The sequence below is a fragment of the Mixophyes fleayi genome, chromosome 3 (assembly GCF_038048845.1).
Source record: "Mixophyes fleayi isolate aMixFle1 chromosome 3, aMixFle1.hap1, whole genome shotgun sequence".
Taxonomy (NCBI): domain Eukaryota; kingdom Metazoa; phylum Chordata; class Amphibia; order Anura; family Limnodynastidae; genus Mixophyes; species Mixophyes fleayi.
The window spans coordinates 292,247,606-292,269,589 of record NC_134404.1 but is presented as its reverse complement, the minus strand read 5'-3'; the positions used below and the strand labels follow the sequence as shown (position 1 = coordinate 292,269,589).

Here is a 21,984-nt window from a genome sequence, read left to right as displayed (position 1 = left end):
ATCTCAGGTATAGTGCAGAGTGGGTGTCTGTGCCTTAGAACTAGATATCTCAGGTATAGTGCAGAGTGGGTGTCTGTGCCTCAGACCCAGAGATCTCAGGTGTAGTGCAGAGTGGGTGTCTGTGCATCAGACCCAGAGATCTCGGGTGTAGTGCAGAGTGGGTGTCTGTGCCTCAGACCCAGAGATCTCGGGTATAGTGCAGAGTGGGTGTCTGTGCCTCAGACCCAGAGATCTCAGGTGTAGTGCAGAGTGGGTGTCTGTGCCTCACACCCATAGATCTCAGGTGTAGTGCAGAGTGGGTGTCTGTGCATCAGACCCAGAGATCTCGGGTATAGTGCAGAGTTGGTGTCTGTGCCTCAGACCCAGAGATCTCGGGTATAGTGCAGAGTGGGTGTCTGTGCCTCAGACCCAGAGATCTCGGGTGTAGTGCAGAGTGGGTGTCTGTGCCTCAGACCAAGAGATCTCGGGTATAGTGCAGAGTGGGTGTCTGTGCCTTAGAACTAGATATCTCAGGTATAGTGCAGAGTGGGTGTCTGTGCCTTAGAACTAGATATCTCAGGTATAGTGCGGAGTGGGTGTCCGTGCCTCAGACCAAGAGATCTCGGATATAGTGCAGAGTGGGTGTCTGTGCCTCAGACCCAGAGATCTCAGGTATAGCGCAGAGTGGGTGTCTGTGCCTCAGACCCAGAGATCTCAGGTAAAGCGCAGAGTGGGTGTCTGTGCCTCAGACCCAGAGATCTCAGGTGTAGTGCAGAGTGGGTGTCTGTGCCTCACACCCATAGATCTCAGGTGTAGTGCAGAGTGGGTGTCTGTGCATCAGACCCAGAGATCTTGGGTATAGTGCAGAGTGGGTGTCTGTGCCTCAGACCCAGAGATCTCAGGTATAGTGCAGAGTTGGTGTCTGTGCATCAGACCCAGAGATCTCGGGTGTAGTGCAGAGTGGGTGTCTGTGCCTCAGACCCAGAGATCTCGGGTATAGTGCAGAGTGGGTGTCTGTGCCTTAGAACTAGATATCTCAGGTATAGTGCAGAGTGGGTGTCTGTGCCTTAGAACTAGATATCTCAGGTATAGTGCGGAGTGGGTGTCCGTGCCTCAGACCAAGAGATCTCCGGTATAGCGCAGAGTTGGTGTCTGTGCCTCAGACCCAGAGATGTCGGGTATAGCGCAGAGTGGGTGTCTGTGCCTCAGACCCAGAGATCTCAGGTGTAGTGCAGAGTGGGTGTCTGTGCCTCACACCCATAGATCTCAGGTGTAGTGCAGAGTGGGTGTCTGTGCCTCACACCCATAGATCTCAGGTGTAGTGCAGAGTTGGTGTCTGTGCATCAGACCCAGAGATCTTGGGTGTAGTGCAGAGTGGGTGTCTGTGCCTCAGACCCAGAGATCTCGGGTGTAGTGCAGAGTGGGTGTCTGTGCCTCAGACCCAGAGATCTCGGGTGTAGTGCAGAGTGGGTATCTATGCCTCAGACCCAGAGATCTCAGGTGTAGTGCAGAGTGGGTGTCTGTGCATCAGACCCAGAGATCTCGGGTGTACTGCATAGTGGGTGTCTGTGCCTCAGACCCAGAGATCTCGGGTGTAGTGCATAGTGGGTGTCTGTGCCTCAGACCCAGAGATCTCGGGTGTAGTGCAGAGTGGGTGTCTGTGCCTCAGACCAAGAGATCTCGGGTATAGTGCAGAGTGGGTGTCTGTGCCTCAGACCAAGAGATCTCGGGTATAGTGCAGAGTGGGTGTCTGTGCCTTAGAACTAGATATCTCAGGTATAGTGCAGAGTGGGTGTCTGTGCCTTAGAACTAGATATCTCAGGTATAGTGCGGAGTGAGTGTCCGTGCCTCAGACCAAGAGATCTCCGGTATAGTGCAGAGTGGGTGTCTGTGCCTCAGACCCAGAGCTCTCGGGTATAGCGCAGAGTGGGTGTCTGTGCCTCAGACCCAGAGATCTCAGGTATAGCGCAGAGTGGGTGTCTGTGCCTCAGACCTATAGATCTCGGGTGTAGTGCAGAGTGGGTGTCTGTGCATCAGACCCAGAGATCTCGGGTATAGTGCAGAGTGGGTGTCTGTGCCTCAGACCCAGAGATCTCAGGTGTAGTGCAGAGTGGGTGTCTGTGCCTCACACCCATAGATCTCAGGTGTAGGGCAGAGTTGGTGTCTGTGCATCAGACCCAGAGATCTCGGGTATAGTGCAGAGTGGGTGTCTGTGCCTCAGACCCAGAGATCTCAGGTATAGTGCAGAGTGGGTGTCTGTGCCTCAGACCCAGAGATATCAGGTATAGTGCAGAGTTGGTGTCTGTGCATCAGACCCAGAGATCTCGGGTGTAGTGCAGTGTGGGTGTCTGTGCCTCAGACCCAGAGATCTCGGGTATAGTGCAGAGTGGGTGTCTGTGCCTCACACCCAGAGATCTCGGGTGTCGTGCAGAGTGGGTGTCTGTGCCTCAGACCCAGAGATCTCGGGTGTAGTGCAGAGTGGGTGTCTGTGCCTCAGACCCAGAGATCTCGGGTATAGTGCAGAGTGGGTGTCTGTGCCTCAGACCCAGAGATCTCTGGTGTAGTGCAGAGTGGGTGTCTGTGCCTCAGACCCAGAGATCTCTGGTGTAGTGCAGAGTGGGTGTCTGTGCCTCAGACCCAGAGATCTTGGGTGTAGTGCAGAGTGGGTGTCTGTGCCTCAGACCCAGAGATCTCGGGTGTAGTGCAGAGTGGGTGTCTGTGCCTCAGACCCAGAGATCTCGGGTGTAGTGCAGAGTGGGTATCTATGCCTCAGACCCAGAGATCTCAGGTGTAGTGCAGAGTGGGTGTCTGTGCATCAGACCCAGAGATCTCGGGTATAGTGCAGAGTTGGTGTCTGTGCCTCAGACCCAGAGATCTCAGGTATAGTGCAGAGTGGGTGTCTGTGCTTCAGACCCAGAGATCTCGGGTGTAGTGCATAGTGGGTGTCTGTGCCTCAGACCCAGAGATCTCGGGTGTAGTGCATAGTGGGTGTCTGTGCCTCAGACCCAGAGATCTCGGGTGTAGTGCAGAGTGGGTGTCTGTGCCTCAGACCAAGAGATCTCGGGTATAGTGCAGAGTGGGTGTCTGTGCCTTAGAACTAGATATCTCAGGCATAGTGCAGAGTGGGTGTCTGTGCCTTAGAACTAGATATCTCAGGTATAGTGCGGAGTGGGTGTCCGTGCCTCAGACCAAGAGATCTCCGGTATAGTGCAGAGTGGGTGTCTGTGCCTCAGACCCAGAGATCTCGGGTATAGCGCAGAGTGGGTGTCTGTGCCTCAGACCCAGAGATCTCAGGTATAGCGCAGAGTGGGTGTCTGTGCCTCAGACCCAGAGATCTCAGGTGTAGTGCAGAGTGGGTGTCTGTGCCTCACACCCATAGATCTCAGGTGTAGTGCAGAGTGGGTGTCTGTGCCTCAGACCCAGAGATCTCGGGTGTAGTGCAGAGTGGGTGTCTGTGCATCAGACCCAGAGATCTCGGGTATAGTGCAGAGTTGGTGTCTGTGCCTCAGACCCAGAGATCTCAGGTATAGCGCAGAGTGGGTGTCTTTGCTTCAGACCCAGAGATCTCGGGTGTAGTGCATAGTGGGTGTCTGTGCCTCAGACCCAGAGATCTCGGGTGTAGTGCAGAGTGGGTGTCTGTGCCTCAGACCAAGAGATCTCGGGTATAGTGCAGAGTGGGTGTCTCTGCCTTAGAACTAGATATCTCAGGTATAGCGCAGAGTGGGTGTCTGTGCCTCAGACCCAGAGATCTCAGGTATAGCGCAGAGTGGGTGTCTGTGCCTCAGACCCAGAGATCTCAGGTGTAGTGCAGAGTGGGTGTCTGTGCCTCACACCCATAGATCTCAGGTGTAGTGCAGAGTGGGTGTCTGTGCATCAGACCCAGAGATCTCGGGTATAGTGCAGAGTGGGTGTCTGTGCCTCAGACCCAGAGATCTCAGGTATAGTGCAGAGTTGGTGTCTGTGCATCAGACCCAGAGATCTCGGGTGTAGTGCAGAGTGGGTGTCTGTGCCTCAGACCCAGAGATCTCGGGTATAGTGCAGAGTGGGTGTCTGTGCCTCAGACCCAGAGTTCTCGGGTATAGCGCAGAGTGGGTGTCTGTGCCTCAGACCCAGAGATCTCGGGTATAGTGCAGAGTGGGTGTCTGTGCCTTAGAACTAGATATCTCAGGTATAGTGCGGAGTGGGTGTCCGTGCCTCAGACCAAGAGATCTCCGGTATAGTGCAGAGTTGGTGTCTGTGCCTCAGACCCAGAGATGTCGGGTATAGCGCAGAGTGGGTGTCTGTGCCTCAGACCCAGAGATCTCAGGTGTAGTGCAGAGTGGGTGTCTGTGCCTCACACCCATAGATCTCAGGTGTAGTGCAGAGTGGGTGTCTGTGCCTCACACCCATAGATCTCAGGTGTAGTGCAGAGTTGGTGTCTGTGCATCAGACCCATAGATCTCAGGTGTAGTGCAGAGTTGGTGTCTGTGCATCAGACCCAGAGATCTTGGGTGTAGTGCAGAGTGGGTGTCTGTGCCTCAGACCCAGAGATCTCGGGTATAGTGCAGAGTGGGTGTCTGTGCCTCAGACCCAGAGATCTCTGGTGTAGTGCAGAGTGGGTGTCTGTGCCTCAGACCCAGAGATCTTGGGTGTAGTGCAGAGTGGGTGTCTGTGCCTCAGACCCAGAGATCTCGGGTGTAGTGCAGAGTGGGTGTCTGTGCCTCAGACCCAGAGATCTCGGGTGTAGTGCAGAGTGGGTATCTATGCCTCAGACCCAGAGATCTCAGGTGTAGTGCAGAGTGGGTGTCTGTGCATCAGACCCAGAGATCTTGGGTATAGTGCAGAGTTGGTGTCTGTGCCTCAGACCCAGAGATCTCAGGTATAGCGCAGAGTGGGTGTCTGTGCTTCAGACCCAGAGATCTCGGGTGTAGTGCATAGTGGGTGTCTGTGCCTCAGACCCAGAGATCTCGGGTGTAGTGCATAGTGGGTGTCTGTGCCTCAGACCCAGAGATCTCGGGTGTAGTGCAGAGTGGGTGTCTGTGCCTCAGACCAAGAGATGTCGGGTATAGTGCAGAGTGGGTGTCTGTGCCTTAGAACTAGATATCTCAGGTATAGTGCAGAGTGGGTGTCTGTGCCTTAGAACTAGATATCTCAGGTATAGTGCGGAGTGGGTGTCCGTGCCTCAGACCAAGAGATCTCCGGTATAGTGCAGAGTGGGTGTCTGTGCCTCAGACCCAGAGATCTCGGGTATAGCGCAGAGTGGGTGTCTGTGCCTCAGACCCAGAGATCTCAGGTATAGTGCGGAGTGGGTGTCCGTGCCTCAGACCAAGAGATCTCCGGTATAGTGCAGAGTGGGTGTCTGTGCCTCAGACCCAGAGGTCTCGGGTGTAGTGCAGAGTGGGTGTCTGTGCATCAGACCCAGAGATCTCGGGTATAGTGCAGAGTTGGTGTCTGTGCCTCAGACCCAGAGATCTCGGGTATAGCGCAGAGTGGGTGTCTGTGCCTCAGACCCAGAGATCTCAGGTATAGCGCAGAGTGGGTGTCTGTGCCTCAGACCCAGAGATCTCAGGTGTAGTGCAGAGTGGGTGTCTGTGCCTCACACCCATAGATCTCAGGTGTAGTGCAGAGTGGGTGTCTGTGCCTCAGACCCAGAGATCTCGGGTGTAGTGCAGAGTGGGTGTCTGTGCCTCAGACCCAGAGATCTCGGGTGTAGTGAAGAGTGGGACTGTACATTTAAATCTACAAATGGAATAATTGTGAAAATCTTGCTCTTACAAGAAGAGACATTTCCAAATGATATACAATACTTGCAACGGAATTATATCAATCACTTATACATAATAGCGACGTTTACTTTGTATTTTCTTCCTTTTTCTCTATAGTTACAGTTTTTTTATGAAAATGTTTGTTTTCACAAAGCATTTCAGTTTAAAATAACTGGCGCTAATATATATTTGTTTTATATGGAGGACAGAAGGGAGAGAATGACTGCAATGTATATATTAATAATGTAATCTTTTTTTGTAGCTGAACGGTACAGCAGACCAAATTGTTAGGAAGAGTTTGACAAGTACGCAGAGCATGAGAATCCAAAGGGAAACTGACTTCTTAAAGTAAGTCTGCAGACAGCACTGTGATGAGTCAATGTGTACTATTCAGTCTAGCTAATTAGGCCACTCACACTAGACATAAAGGGGCTCATAAAATCTTCATATGGATATCCGCATATATTTTGACTCTATGCAATGCCATTCCCAATGCGTACTTTCTGCAAAAAAGAAAACAAACACACGTCCAACTATTGCACAAGTGGATTGTCTGTCTGTACTGTACATTACAGCTCTACTAATAAATGTGTTCATTTATTTAAATACTCAAATCTTGTGGCCCCATTTATTCCAATACTATCTTCTCATATCTTAAAGGGCCACTATCACCAAAGCAAAGAACACATTTTCACATTGTGTCTTTAGTTGCCTATAGCAAGCACTAGCTTCTGGGCGGATATAAAACAATTAGAATAAGACCCCCCTGTTGTATACTTTATATTAGAGACTTGCTGGGGTTTTCTGTGGGAAACAATAGACTGATAAGTAAAGAGTAAAAACCTATTGTCCACAAACTGACTTGGAATTCTTTGGATATTTAAGCAGTACTGTATAACTATATACAGTACAATTGGACAAGCTGTGACAGTACCAGTCCCAACACTTTGGTCATACTAGAACCAGTAGTTCCACAATAACAGGAAATCCACACGTTGCCTTTGTTATATATATCTTTTTTTTTTTTAATAATAAAGATTTTTTGTAATGAAGAGGTTGGGGTGTGTATTATGTTCATTTACGATCTATTCATGTAATGCTGACCACACACACTGCACTTTTTGCAAAAATGTTGGGCAATTGGCCACAAAACAACTCCCAAAAGAGATCTCGACTTGAGTGCTTAATAGTTGTAACTCATCCAAATCAGCCACTTCCATCTGTAGCCAAGTTGGACTTTGATCCTGTCACTCAGTGCTCAGCAGCAGGATCTTACCTTGTGTGTCTGGCTTAAGATGTGTGCATGTGTTTATTTCTAACCTGCTTTTTCAGTATAATGGACAAAGGTCCATTATGAAATGACCACAGGGATGGAAACGTTGATACTCCGGGGTCCCATTTGCTCATTAATTAGAACCTGATAGTCCCTGGGCACCTGGAACAGACCCATCGCTTTTCACAGCAGGACTGATCTTGAACTGTGTTACCATTATAATGAGGAATTCCGCAATGCTGGTTCCCCTGTTTTAGTGACCATGAGTTCAGGCTGGCTAGTGCTGGGGTTGGTTATAGACTTTGTAAAGGGGTTTGGGAGTTCATACTAATAAAAACATTATTACTGTAATGGGGAAAACCGGGAGTGTGGCTAGGTAATTATTTGCTGGGACCTTGAAGTGGCAAATTTGCTCTCTTTGTTGTCCCTGTATAATTGACACCTGTCCAAAATGCATCATTAAAAAAATCTTCATTTAAAAAAAAAACAAAAAACACCTGCTATTGTGGAACCACAAGTCTCAGCCGGGATCGCTTCCTCATGTAATGATAACCAGATACTGCTGCACATAGACATCTGCTGATGATGTGATTATAATTTGTAGAAGCCTCTGATCACTACACAGAGAAGCAATTAGAGCTTCTTTCTGCTGCACAGGTAGATGAAAGCAGAGCTGGGTAGCTGGCGAGAGGGGGTTCTGTATGGGGCAATGTAAGCAAACACCTGAAACAATTACTGCATCCCTCTGCTGGCATATAAAGGTTGTACCCGGCTGGAATAGGGGAACAGGTTGTAGTGACATCATAACGTTAAAGTGCAGAAAATGGGCGATCATAGTGTAGTAGTATGTTAAACCACTGATAATAATCTGATTGAGAGTAGTGTACATTTTAACAAAGATATTATGCTTATTTGTAGGTGACTTATTTAGAGATAATTTCTCCTTGTTTGATGGATTATAGCCAGATAACGGTGTCTTTGCACATAAAAATAAAACAAACACAGACTTAAAAAAACATCCACACATGTGTAAGATCTAACAAACAATGTTTATTCTGAAACACCAATTAAAAACCCTTACAATGGGTAAAACACTTATCTGTGCAGGATGCGGCTCCGAATCTGGTTTAGAAGTTTCTTTGTGTCAGGACACTGTTACAGATGTTTCAAGAATACTGATCTTTCCCCATCTCACACTAACAATATGTCCATAAAACTGTGAGGACCCTTTGTTGTTTCAGATAATATTGGTAGTATGACTGTGATACATTAAACCATTTATAAGGCATGTTTGACACGTATCTTTTATACGTAATTTTTAAAGTAGGAGAAATTGGGTCTAAAGGAGTCACCTACAGATAAGCATAATATCTTTGTTAAAATGTATGCTGCTCTAAGAGTATTATCAGTGGTGTTTAACATACTACACTATGAGCGCCCTTTTCCTTCATTTTAACTATACTCACTCTCGCCTGTGCTTGTAAGGTTTCAAACAGAATTATGTATCGTCGTCATTCATTTTTATGTATATTTGTACTGATCACTGTAGTCATTCAAACTTCTCCAGGTCTTATATGTTTTTTTTTTATTTACTTTAGGGAGATTTCAGTATTGTGCTGTTCACAAAATGTTATAGAATTGTCACTACATTTGTATCAACATTGTCAGGGCTAAATTACAAATGAAACATAATGAAGCCATTGCACCAGGTCCAGTTAAGGTGAAAGATGGTGTGTCACATTCAGTACAAAATCTATGACATTAGTATGATAGAAAATTTCAATATGTAATCAATTTAGAATTCCCCTTTCAGATAAAAATTGGTCAAATAGAAGTAATTTTCATGTTTTACATATGTTGCTGTCCTTATTACCCACATTTTAGAAATCCACCACTAGGTGACAGTGGAACACCAAAAATGTAGATTATATCATCATTGTTTGATATGGGAATAGTATAGACGAGCAAAATTGTCAGCACTGCAGGGGCAGATCGAGACTTTTTGTATGGTGGGGGTGATTTAGCAGAGCCCTGACCCTTCTGCACTCTGATTGGTAGATGGTTCTAGACATTCACCAATCAGATTGTGGAGAGCCCCTACTACTCTGATTGATGAATGGCCTGTTCAATCCACCAATCAGTGTGCTATTGGGCATGACATCTGTGCAGTGTGCAGCCACCTGCAGCCTGCCCCTGCTAGACGGAGAGATCACCCCAATATCCCCCTTTTGGATTTGCCACTGCAACACTTTGTTAGTGGAATTTGGCATCAAGTGTTCCCAGGCTTACCCCCAAACACACCACACAGCATAAATGATCATTTGTATTTATAGAGAATAATTTCCAAGAAATATGAACTTACCAATACAACGTGGAATAGCATTGTGCAGAACATTGAAACAAAAGCGGAATTTGAAGATTGCCCTTTGCACTTCTGTGTGTCTGGCCAAAAAATTATATTCATTCTAAATTTTGACATACTTTGTCCATATTCTGAAAAACATTCCCATTCCACAGATGTTTTGTCAGATTATTTCCATTTTTTGGTTTTCCTTCATGTGAGGTAACGTGATGTTTAACTTGGAGCATATTAATTACTCCTAAATCTACCATTAAATTATAGGTGTGCCCACTGCTTAGCCTCTCGCCCATCTGATCCATTTGCCCGCTTCTGCCAAGAATGTGGTTCTCCTGTGCCACCTGTGCCTGGACGTCGCCTGCCACCACCAGAGGGCGCTCAGGTTAACATTTAAATGGTTACATTCTTACTTGCCACAAGTACAATTGTCTATTATGTGGAAATTTGTGTTGTCTTACAGAGATGTTTTAAAATAGTTAAATAATAATAGATATATCTGAGTGCTTACAAATTGAATAGAGCAAAATGGAAAATTGTATGTAATATTTCGTCTTAATACATGGGCTTAGTTGTTCTTGTATCATTTAACATCAATCATATTTTATACATTTTATTTTATAAAAAAAAGTAGGAGTGGAGGTGGCTGTCACAATAGTCAGTGGAGGTGGCTGTCACAATAGTCAGTGGAGGCGGCTGTCCTTATATACAGTGGAGGCGGCTGTCCTTATATACAGTGGAGGCGGCTGTCCTTATATACAGTGGAGGCGGCTGTCACTATATACAGTGGTGGCAGCTGTCACTATAGTCAGTGGAGGCGGCTGTCACTATATACAGTGGAAGTGGCTGTCACTATAGTCAGTGGAGGCAGCTGTCACTATATACAGTGGAGGCGGCTGTCACTATAGTCAGTGGTGGCGGCTGTCACTATAGTCAGTGGAGGCAGCTATCACTATATACAGTGGAAGTGGCTGTCACTATAGTCAGTGGAGGCAGCTGTCACTATATACAGTGGAGGCGGCTGTCACTATAGTCAGTGGTGGCGGCTGTCACTATAGTCAGTGGAGGCAGCTGTCACAATATATAGTGGAGGCCACTGTTACTATAGTCAGTGGAGGCAGCTGTCACAATATACAGTGGAAGTGGCTGTCACTATAGTCAGTGGAGGCAGCTGTCACTATATACAGTGGAGGCGGCTGTCACTATAGTCAGTGGAGGCAGCTGTCACTATAGTCAGTGGAGGCAGCTGTCACAATATATAGTGGAGGCCACTGTTACTATAGTCAGTGGAGGCAGCTGACACAATATACAGTGGAGGTGGCTGTACTATAGTCAGTGGAGGCAGCTGTCACTATATACAGTGGAGGTGGCTGTACTATAGTCAGTGGAGGGGGCTGTCACTATATACAGTGGAGGTGGCTGTACTATAGTCAGTGGAGGGGGCTGTCACTATAGTCAGTGGTGGCGGCTGTCACTATAGTCAGTGGTGGCGGCTGTCACTATAGTCAGTGGTGGCGGCTGTCACTATAGTCAGTGGAGGCAGCTGTCACAATATACAGTGGAGGTGGCTGTACTATAGTCAGTGGAGGCAGCTGTCACTATATACAGTGGAGGCGGCTGTCACTATAGTCAGTGGTGGCGGCTGTCACTATAGTCAGTGGTGGCGGCTGTCACTCTAGTCAGTGGAGGTGGCTGTACTATAGTCAGTGGAGGCAGCTGTCACTCTAGTCAGTGGAGGTGGCTGTACTATAGTCAGTGGAGGCAGCTGTCACTATACACAGTGGAGGTGGCTGTACTATAGTCAGTGGAGGCAGCTGTCACTATACACAGTGGAGGTGGCTGTACTATAGTCAGTGGAGGCAGCTGTCACTATACACAGTGGAGGTGGCTGTACTATAGTCAGTGGAGGGGGCTGTCACTATATACAGCGGAGGCAGCTGTCACTATATACAGTGGAGGCGGCTGTCACTATAGTCAGTGGAGGCAGCTGTCACTATATACAGTGGAGGTGGCTGTACTATAGTCAGTAAGGCAGCTGTCACTATACACAGTGGAGGTGGCTGTACTATAGTCAGTGGAGGCAGCTGTCACTATACACAGTGGAGGTGGCTGTACTATAGTCAGTGGAGGCAGCTGTCACTATACACAGTGGAGGTGGCTGTACTATAGTCAGTGGAGGCAGCTGTCACTATACACAGTGGAGGTGGCTGTACTATAGTCAGTGGAGGCAGCTGTCACTATATACAGTGGAGGTGGCTGTACTATAGTCAGTGGAGGCAGCTGTCACTATACACAGTGGAGGTGGCTACAGTGACCTATGCCCCAGTCACTGGTTCATAGTGAATTGATAGATTGCCCATAATTATTGGGACATCCCACAAAATGGCTGCCTCAGTGATGTCACTGAGGTCTAATGAATTAACTGCATTTAGTAGCAAATGGTGACTATAAAAAGGATGCTTCCAGAGTGTGTAGATGACAGGTACTATTTAAAAAGGATCCATACACAAAACACTTCTGTAATATCATCATCATCATCAACATTTATTTATATAGCGCTAGCAGATTCCGTAGCGCTTTACAATTAGGATATTATCATGAATGGACTAAACAGAGATATATTAACTCATTACATAATGTAGATTTTATTTACTGAATACAACTAATTCGGCCTGCACTCATTTTTACCCAATCTATTCGATCCTGTCTGACTGATTGAAAGACTGTTTTTACATCAGTAATTACTTATGTCATCAGGAATATATCTTATTTTAATATACCTGAAATTTTAAAATGCATGTACTTAATATCACTACAATAGCTTTCAGTAAATCACTTTTTCATTCTTTATTTGATTTAACATAAGTGTTCAGGAACATTTGTCATGGTATTGTGCTAATTTCTATGTTTTGCCTTGTCGTCTATTTCTTTGCAGATGGGGCTGTGTGTGGAGTGCAGGACTATGGTCCCAATGAACACTCCGTCCTGTATTGTGTGTGAAGCACCACTGCTCACACAGATGCAGCCGCAGGCTAGTATCCACCTTAAGGTAAGTTAAACTAGGATTGTGTTTCATTTTCCTGTACAGCTTACATCAGTACGTGTGAAAAAATTGTATTTCCTCTATAACAAAGATATCTAGCTATATAGATACATGTATTCTTTATTTGTTGAACCAAAACTCTGGACAAATAAACAGATGTATCATCACAGAACTGTTTGATTACTCTGTTATAATAAAACGTATATGAAAAAACAGCTGTACCAAAAACAGTGCATTTTGGAACAAGGTGGAGGACGGGGAAGGGGAAGAAAGGTGGGGAATTTGGGGAATTTGGGTTAGGATTAGAATGAGAGAGTCACCTGACCGGAATCCTCGAGGAAAAGGATGAAAATCCATTTAACTGTGTTTTGTTGGCGGATCTTAACGTTTTAAAAATTTGTAGATCTTGTTAAAAATAGTGTTTTGTTTTTATTTATCCTACTGGTGGGTTGAATAGTCAGTAAAATGTTGTATTCCGCTTTCTAAATCATTCTTTAGCAAAATATCACAGATAATGGGAGTTATTCCACCCCGAGAAAAGATGTGGTACTGCAGCACTAAAACCTTTTCTTCAGTATTATTGCTCATTTTTTGCTGTGACTTCACTGAAGATCACTGATATCAGCCTTATTTTTATTTAAAGGATAAAACAATCTGCCGTTTCTGTGGAACTGGAAATCCCATAAATCTAAAGCATTGTGTGACCTGTGAGGCCAAGCTGCCGGACACACAGACGGTACAACCTGTGGCTCTTGTGTATTGTATGTCTGGGAGTCCAAACACTGAGATGTCTGTAGTGAAGCCGGTAATATGACGTGTACTGCACCAATTGAGTTTAAACTCCATTATAAACAGGGACAAGGTACTAATGGGAAACTGGGAGTGTGGAGCACATAGACTGAGGGATTTCTTTATAAGAGAAGAATTGATGTCTGTATAAGAGAAGCCTTGTAAGCAGGGACATGGTACTGATGGGGAAAAATGGGCATGAGGAGCGCATAGACTGAGGGATGTTTGTATAAGAGAAGACTTGATGTCTGTATAAGAAAAACCTTTTAAGCAGGGACAAGGTACTGATGGAAAACTGGGAGTGTGGAGCGCATAGAGTAGACTTGATGTCTGTATAAGAGAAGCCTTATAAGCAGGGAAAAGGTACTGATGGAAAAATGGGATGAGGCGCGCATAGACTGAGGGATGTCTGTATAAGAGAAGACTTGATGTCTGTATAAGAAAAGCTTTATAAGCAGGGACAAGGTACTGATGGGTAAAATGAGAGCTAGGAGCGCACAGACTGAGGGATGTCTCTATAAGGGAAAACTTGATGTGGGATGAAACATTGTTTGGGGAACAATTAGTTTATGTCTATTGGTTTGAGAGCATAACAGAACTAAACAACTTTATGTGTACGATTAATTATAGACACATACATTTTTTCAGTTCCTTCCTGAAGCTGTGATTTTGTGATGTACAGACTTCAGCAATGACTATTACTGCTTGTTTCCCTCTGGCAGCCAATATACAGTGGAGATTCTGCACCGCCGTTACCTAACCAGATGGCCAAAATGCACTCTTGTTCCAAGTGTGGCCGAGTGAACCTGGCAGATGCTCGGTTCTGTGATTGGTGTGGGGCAAAGGTAATGTCACCCTCATAAAAAATGTTTAATAAACACTTACAGCAAATACAATACTGTAGATAAAATAGTTGTGTTTGTCATTGAAAATCAGAATTTTGATATAATGACTTAAAGTCTTTTAAGTAAAAAAAAAATTAATGAGAAATAATGCACATTATGTTTTGTAGCCTGGTCCCTCAGTCAGTTACCTAACCTGCTCGAAGTGCAGTGCAAGCAACCATCCCTATGCCCACTTTTGTGTGTCCTGCGGGGTTTACCTGGAGCCTCCAGCAAGACCTTACTCCCAGCAGAGCAGAATGATAAGCACTGCAGACCGACTGACATTATCTGGAGTAAGACAGCTTTTGTATTTTATTATTATCATCTTTTCATTCACAATGTCCTACAAACTACTTTAGGTTGAACTCTTGTCCCCACACAGTGGAGGCAGCCATTTTGTTAGCTGAACCAATAGTCACAAGAATGCAGTCTGTTAAATCATTATAAACTAGTGACATCACTAAGGTACATCATGGCCGCCATTTGTAACCTTGACCAATATTGATGCTATTTAAGTGTACCGCAAAATATTTGTAAATACTGGTCCAGACATTATATGTGTTAAGGAAATGAACGCATAAACACAACAGAAAGTAAAAGTGATGTTCATTGTGTGGTATTAATGTTCGCTATTTTACATTTGTGGTATAAAATAACTGCTTAAACGTGTTGGAGAAAACTGTTACTAAGAGTGGCCGTCAAAATAAGGGGCATATTATGTTATTAAATTATCATTATTATTTAATCTCACCTATCATAAATTCTCTTTTTTTTTCCCGCAAAATGTAAAAAGAAAAAGGAGAATAAAAAACATGAAAGGAAAGAAAGAAAACTAGAATGGGAAAAAAACCAGAGTGAAGGGGGAGGTAAATGAAAGTAAAGGCATAAGCAAGTCCTTATAGAGCCATAGGGAAGGGACATCCTTAGCTCGTCCATAGGAAGCATTTAGTGATCATTGAGATTGGTAAAGCCATACTGGCCAACAGCATTCAGTTTACTGATCCACAATGCTTGACATCTTGTCCTTATCTCCACTTCTTCCATCCTATGCTACACATACTAAACCTAAACAGTTTAACAGATTGATGTCATGATTTTCAGTGAATTGCAATTCCATTGTCTTTCTATTGTATCCATTATATTGTTAATGCTCGTCAGCTTATTAAAAATAGACTATATAAGGCAGGGCCTGGCGAGGGGCTGGGATGGTCATGGTGGAGCAGTTTATATCTCATAGTGTTGGTGACTTTTCCTTCTGGTTGTGGTTCTACGTTTTTGCTTGCATTTTGTATAATGAAATCCTGAATATAAAGTGTATATTAAATTAGAATATGCAATGTTCTGGAATATAAAATGCAAAATTTAGATTGACTACAGTTTGTATTTAAATGTATGAATATATTGATGATTTATTATGTAATTAATAATATAATATGTTATCCCATAAAATACCATTACAAATGTTGTATGTGAACAATTCCTAAAGGATGAAGAAAAAAAGAGAAGGTCTTACATGTTACATCACCTTTTATTGTAGGAATTAGATGGTCGTGTTTCTTGGCAGCCGCTATCAGTCTCATTGCCAAACCCAAGACTACAGTCCGAGAAAATGGACAAAGGGACCCAGACAGTCGGCTTGTTTTACCCATCCAGCAAACTAATGGAGAAAAAGGAACTGGAATTGTTGTCCGAGAAGGAAAAGAAGGAGAAGATGAGTGATCACAAACCACTCGTCACAGCGATCAGTCCAGGCCGAGGTGAGACTAAGTTATATTAATACAGTTTTAGCAAGTCCCAGCAGGGAGATACTCAGTTCCTCACATTTGGATGTGGTTTTTTAAGCCTCAGAAACATTTACCTAGTCTGCGGTTGTTTTCTATTCTCCTTTACTGCTATGGAACCAAAACATCAGGAGATATAGGGGGAATAGCTGGATGAGAGGAGTTTACTCCTGGTAACTGTTTAGAGCCTAATTTACAATAAGCTGCAAGTTTGCACCCCAAACATACGTATAAACCTATGGCCACAAAAATGCAGTTTTGTGTATTTTCAGTTGACATAACTTAAGATGCATGATAGATTGCCCAGAGCATATAGATTTGGTCTGAGAAAAGATACTCATCATCATCAACTTGGTAATGATAATTGCCATATCTTTACTGTGTTAAAAACTAATAAATAAAACCAAGGCGACTTGTTGGTGCATCCTGCAAAAGCGGTAACCAGCACCCTGTCATACTGTTAAACCAGCTCCAATCTGATCAGCATAGGGCTGTAATCCCTAGGGAAACTGGACATGCAAAAAAATGGGTGGGCCCACCACCACAAGGACAACCAGCCCTGTGCTTAGTAGCAGTGAAACTCATTTTGGAACCCCTGTTGGAGCAGTTCAGCTGTAGAATCCTTTAGTTTGGTGGTACATGTACCCTCTTGTTTGTCGAGAGTAAAGTGGCCACTGAGTATGTATTATAAACTTAACTTGGGTGCTTATATGTGTGTTACAGTTGCATTTTCTATACATAATTTAGTATCTGGAGGTGCATAAGGTATATTGGTTTATAAGAGCTTTTTTTTTTATATGGGCCTGATTCTAAAGTGATATGTACAACAGTTTGCGTAGCGTATCTTTGCATATTTTCACACTGCGCATGCTCTAAAATCGATCTTCAGCTATTCAGACCCGAGACTTTTTGGCACTTGCGACTCCTTACTCCTGAAGAGTAGTGACAAGGGAGGGAAGAGGTGTTCTAAAGTAGGTAATGTACAGTAAGGGTGTTTTTGAGCAAGTGCGTTTATATTCAGACTGGAACATTGTCGCAGATACTGCTGAAAAAGAGGTTTCATTTGGGGGTGGTGTGGGGCAGGTGTAAGTAGCGGATGATGATGATGAGCACCCGAACTAGTGGTTCGCAAATGATAAGCTAGAAGCTTTTTGAGACTTTAGTAGTCGCTCAGCCATAGATTAGGATTTGTTGCTCGTATCATATATAATAAAAGGTTTTTGTACATGTTGGCAAGTTAGAAAGAAGTGTCTGATTGGTGCGGCTGTTGTCAAGTAGACACATCTGCTACTCATTCAGACCTGGACGCATCTTCAGCTCTGAATACGGCGTACATACCGGTACACTTACGTGACACTTTTTCAAATGCCTGATATGCCTCCACTCTGCATCAGGCCCAATGTCTTTCTGTAACAAGAAATACAGAATTGCTGAATCTTTTGATGTTGTATAGTGCAGTTTGTGCTTCATATACATACAGCAGATTGTTATCAGAGATATGTCATCATTATTTAAATATATACAACCATTATTACAGGCTATTGGAGACAGCAGCTGGACCATATTTGTGCTCACCTGCGCTGCTACACACAGAATGACTCCGATTTCAAAGCGTTAATCGGAAAACCTCGGATGGGAAGAGTAAGTACGGATGTGTCACACAACAATGCAGCTCAGTGGTACAGTGTGTAAATATCACCACTTAACAAAAACAGCTTCATCAAAATGATCAGGTTCATGAAACGAATTACAAGAAAATAACCTGCAAGTGGCACAGCATTTACAGCTTTTTATTAACCAGTTTACGTAATCAGAAATGTGACGCACAGACAAGTGGAGCAGTACTAGGATGGTGTGCCTGGGTCCCTGTTTTACACTTTATCCCATATAGAAATTACGCTGTATCTAAACATTCCAAAGGCAGAAAAACACATTTCATTGGCTTTGTCACAGCAACAAATGTCATTTCATTGTGTCATACAGAATCAAACACATTTTTTGTTATCTGTCTTGTAAAGGCAAGTTTCCCTTTACAAGGCAGCGCCGCTTTAAATTTTAGCTGTCATCTCGCCGAACTCGCGGGAGTTGAAGAAGCCGCAGTATGATACATTTACCCCCTGGTGCGGATTTTATATGTTGATGGGTCTACACACTGAATAATGTGACTTATGGATCTATGTTCTGCATCAGCCCGAAAGATTGCCATCCAAATTGCTGCTACGTTTACAGAGTGTGAAATCTATTTTCATTATTTTTAACGTACCTATTTCTGTGAGTTGATGTCAGTGATGATATAGTATTACACTAATTTAATCTGACATATATGCAAACTGTGTATATGTTCCTATTTCATATATGCTATTGATGTTAGTGGTATTTGCATATACTATGCAAAAAAAAGTTCACTAAGGTGGAGCCATATACATAGCTTTCATCGTTGGTGGAGAAAACACAGCGTGACCCTCACAAATTTAACTCTATATTTGCAATAGAATTAACTTGGAAAACCAAAGTGACATTCGGTTTGATTCTTAAAAATTGGACTGAATTCAGGTTTTGTTAAAAAGTCTCACAATGCAAGATTTCCTATTCGCCTTCCTGGTGGGAGCTTAACTTCTACCATGGGAGCTGTGTCTGCGTGCAAGAAGCTGAGCATTGTGGGAAGAGCTGTCCTATATTTGTATATGTTATGTATTTGTATATTTCATACTTCATAAACCTTTTACTTCAGCATTTGTTTTCCAGGAGGTAACTCCCATAATCCATTAATGTACAGGAGTAGGACATGTGCCAAGAATTCTCCTTATATTTCTTTATTAAATTAATTTACCAGTAAAAGTACATTTTGTAAGATAATTTAATAATGGACACGCCGATCATTTATGACATTTAATTTAAGTCCTGAATAAATTGCTGTTACGTCTTTCTTTTGCAGATTATTTCAGCGACAATGCATGAAGATGGTTATGAAGTCAGTTTGAGGTTAAATTATATTTTAGTAACAGACAAGGTCAGTATCATTTCTATACATCACCAGCAATAAGATTTTTACATGGCAATATGGACCTTATATCATGTCCTGGTATACAGCAAAATCTCATCTGTGCAGGAGCACAAAAATGCTTCCAAATTAACCTAAATAACATTAATGCTGGTCACACATGCTCTGATAACACGTGGCCACAAATTATTATGGTGCCCACTAACGATCCTATCAAAATTAATATTATATGATAATATGATCATTATAGGGTATGTTGGTAAATGTGGTCGGAAGATGACCGTGGTCAGTCTCTTTCTGTGGCATATTCTGATTGCAGGTCTGGCCCCAGACCAGCTGAATTTCCCTAATTTGACCACCCGCAGCTCTTGGGTTGAGCAGTGTGATTGCTGTATGTGTGGCAAGCTTTAGACCAGTGTACTTAATCCTGACTCAAGCCTATTATTGTGTGTAATATTGCTGATCTAAACTTATCATATTAGCGTATTTCAAAGCTAATTTGCTGATACTACAATAAAAAAATGGTAACAAAATGTATTTTTATCTCTTAGTATGATTGAGGTAAGTTAGTCAGCAATATAGTGCAACCTATTAATATGTAATGTAAGTACATAATTGGATATTGTTAAAGAACAAGACCACTTTCAGTGAAGCTGCCACTAATTAAATATGGCTAACAGGGTGGTCCCTCTTCTGGGAAACCCCCTTACCCAACGCTAAGAGCTGAATCAGTCAAAATCATGCTTGTCCCCCTTGCAGCAACAGGACAAACCAGTGCCAATCTGTCCATTGCTCTCAATACTCTATTGTAGAAGTATGGATGGACTTTAGTGCCCTAGAGCTACGGCACCATTGTGGAAGAGATTGGGTTGACCTGGGAGGAGATCTCTGTTTGCTGTACATAGGGGGCATATTTAAGATGTATATGTCCTTTAAGCATATATTAAAACATAACAATAAATATGGAAAAATAATCTTAGTGCCTTGCACATATACATCAGATAAAATTATATAATATATATATAGTTACAGAAAGCTCTTATGTAGTACAGATTTATTTATACGTTTTCTATAATGTTTACATTTTCAAGAATGTAGTGACTGGGAAGCCAATGAAACTGTCCAGCAATCACTTCCTGAGCAATGTGACAGAAGGCAGAGATGACCAGTATGAAAGCCATTCCAGTGTGGGTAAGTTTTGCAATTGTACTTATATGATGATCTGGCCGTTAGCTCGCTAAGAGATCCTTTGGTGACCTAGGAAGCTTGTGGTTTGGAAAACATGTGTAATGTGACTTTTTCCTTAATATCTCAAAACTGTTCAGTATATTTTATTCACAGTATGAAATGTATGTTATGTGAAGCCCACAAACAAGTGTTCTCTTCATCTACTACAATGTGAATTTTCTTTTAAGAAGCACACTGGATGCGCACCATAAAACGCCTCGGCTTTGTACTTATGCTCCTAGATCAGGGGTGCACAACCTTTTCTTTTGGTCTGAGAGTTACATTGGGAGGTTGTACTTGTTTGAGGAGTCAAAGTAAAATGTAACTTGCTTAAGAATTTAAAATATGTAGAATCTAGAACAGGTAAAGAGGAAGGTCTTTGTGCTAATGCCATAGCTCTCAACATTGGGAAAAGTCCCTTGTGGGCACAGAAGCGAGGTGGCTCCCAGGCAGCGCAGCAAAACTCACTTGTGAGATGAAGCTCTGCGGTATAGTTATATTCTGGCGGTCACTCAGAGTTTCCACCTCCGCAGTGGCAGTGAGACACAGTGCAATGTGGGACAGGACAGGTACAAGGAGACGCTGGAACAGAAATCTCTTGTAACCCTGTATCTGTCCTACTTCCTGCTGGCCATAAAAGTTACCTTGCGAGCCACAGGCAGCCCCTGGACTGTTAGTATTGCATTAATGTCCTAGATGCACGTCAAGATGAAAGCCCATTCTCCACTCCAAGGATAGGTTTGTGGGTTTCCTGGGCTGCTCGCCATGGAGCATCTACAGAGCAGCTGTGTAGGCGGCGACCGGGTCCTCAGTTTATACCTTTACAAGGTTTTGCCAGTTTCGGCCGCAGTGTTTTGCGGGCTGGTAGACCAGAGCATTCCCTCCCAGTGGCGGATCCAGGAGGGGAGGCGATCGGGGCGATCGTCCCCCCTAGCAGGGGCTTGCTGCCGGCGGCTACACATTATGTGCAGGTCCATTCAGCAGTGACAGTGTGCTGCCCGGCCGCTCTGATTGTGTTTTAAACACAATCAGAGCATTGGCAGCACACTGTCCCTACCTGTCACTGCTGAACGGACCTGCACATAGTGTGCAGATGCAGACAGCCTCAGATGTCAAAAAGGGTGCGGGGCCTAAATCGCTTCCCCCTACATCGCCCCAGGTAGAAGTATTCTCTAGATCTGCCCCTGTTCCCTCCCTTAGGGGCTACTTTAGAAGGTCCCCATGGTAGCAGTGTCCCCCAGAGTGGATGAAGATTTTTGTACTTACGCTAAATCTCTTTCTCCGATTCTGGGGGACACTGCATTCTCTCCCTTTTGCTGTTCTACGGTTAGTTGTGTTGTTGAGCCCTTTTCTTGGGACTTTAGTATTACTGAGGTCTGTGGGGTTGTAGAGGGGAGGAGTCAGCAGCAAACTTATTTGTTAACTATTTAAGTGCCAACTCCATGCGCCCTCATACAACGTTAAATCTCTTTCTTTGAGAGATTTATCGTAAGTACAAAAATCTTCTTATTTACCCCAACATTAAATTAATAGTATTCTCATTTAATAAATAAACCTATTTCTCTCCCTCCCAAACAGCCCCGACAATAAATTAATAGCACTTACATTTAATAAATATAACCATTTCCCACAACCATCCCCAACATTAAATTATTTAATAAATAGTCCTTCTTCTCCCCAAACTCAGCCCCACTTTCAATAGATCACCTCAGCTTGAATTAATGGACCCCACTATTAAATTAAGCACCATCATCACCTCAGAAATAAATGAGTAGCACCTACCATTAAATAATTAGCTCCCACCCAAACTCACTATTAACAGCCCACCTCCCACCCATATTACATTAACACACACATACAGTCCACCATTAAATAAATTGCCCTTTCTTCCCTTACACTTTCCTTCT

At 43.8% G+C, this 21,984-nt stretch overlaps 1 protein-coding gene across 1 annotated transcript in view; it reads left to right on the top strand.

Annotated features, from left to right (window-relative positions):
* Positions 1-21,984, top strand: part of DZANK1 (double zinc ribbon and ankyrin repeat domains 1) — a 43,592-nt gene that overhangs the window by 14,313 nt on the left and 7,295 nt on the right. Inside the window, exons 7-16 of the mRNA XM_075203813.1 lie at positions 5,986-6,071; positions 9,620-9,737; positions 12,288-12,401; positions 13,039-13,131; positions 13,907-14,029; positions 14,197-14,361; positions 15,606-15,825; positions 17,387-17,490; positions 18,785-18,859; positions 19,942-20,041. Coding sequence (XP_075059914.1) covers positions 5,986-6,071; positions 9,620-9,737; positions 12,288-12,401; positions 13,039-13,131; positions 13,907-14,029; positions 14,197-14,361; positions 15,606-15,825; positions 17,387-17,490; positions 18,785-18,859; positions 19,942-20,041 — 1,198 coding nt within the window. The remainder of the gene's footprint in view (positions 1-5,985; positions 6,072-9,619; positions 9,738-12,287; positions 12,402-13,038; positions 13,132-13,906; positions 14,030-14,196; positions 14,362-15,605; positions 15,826-17,386; positions 17,491-18,784; positions 18,860-19,941; positions 20,042-21,984) is intronic.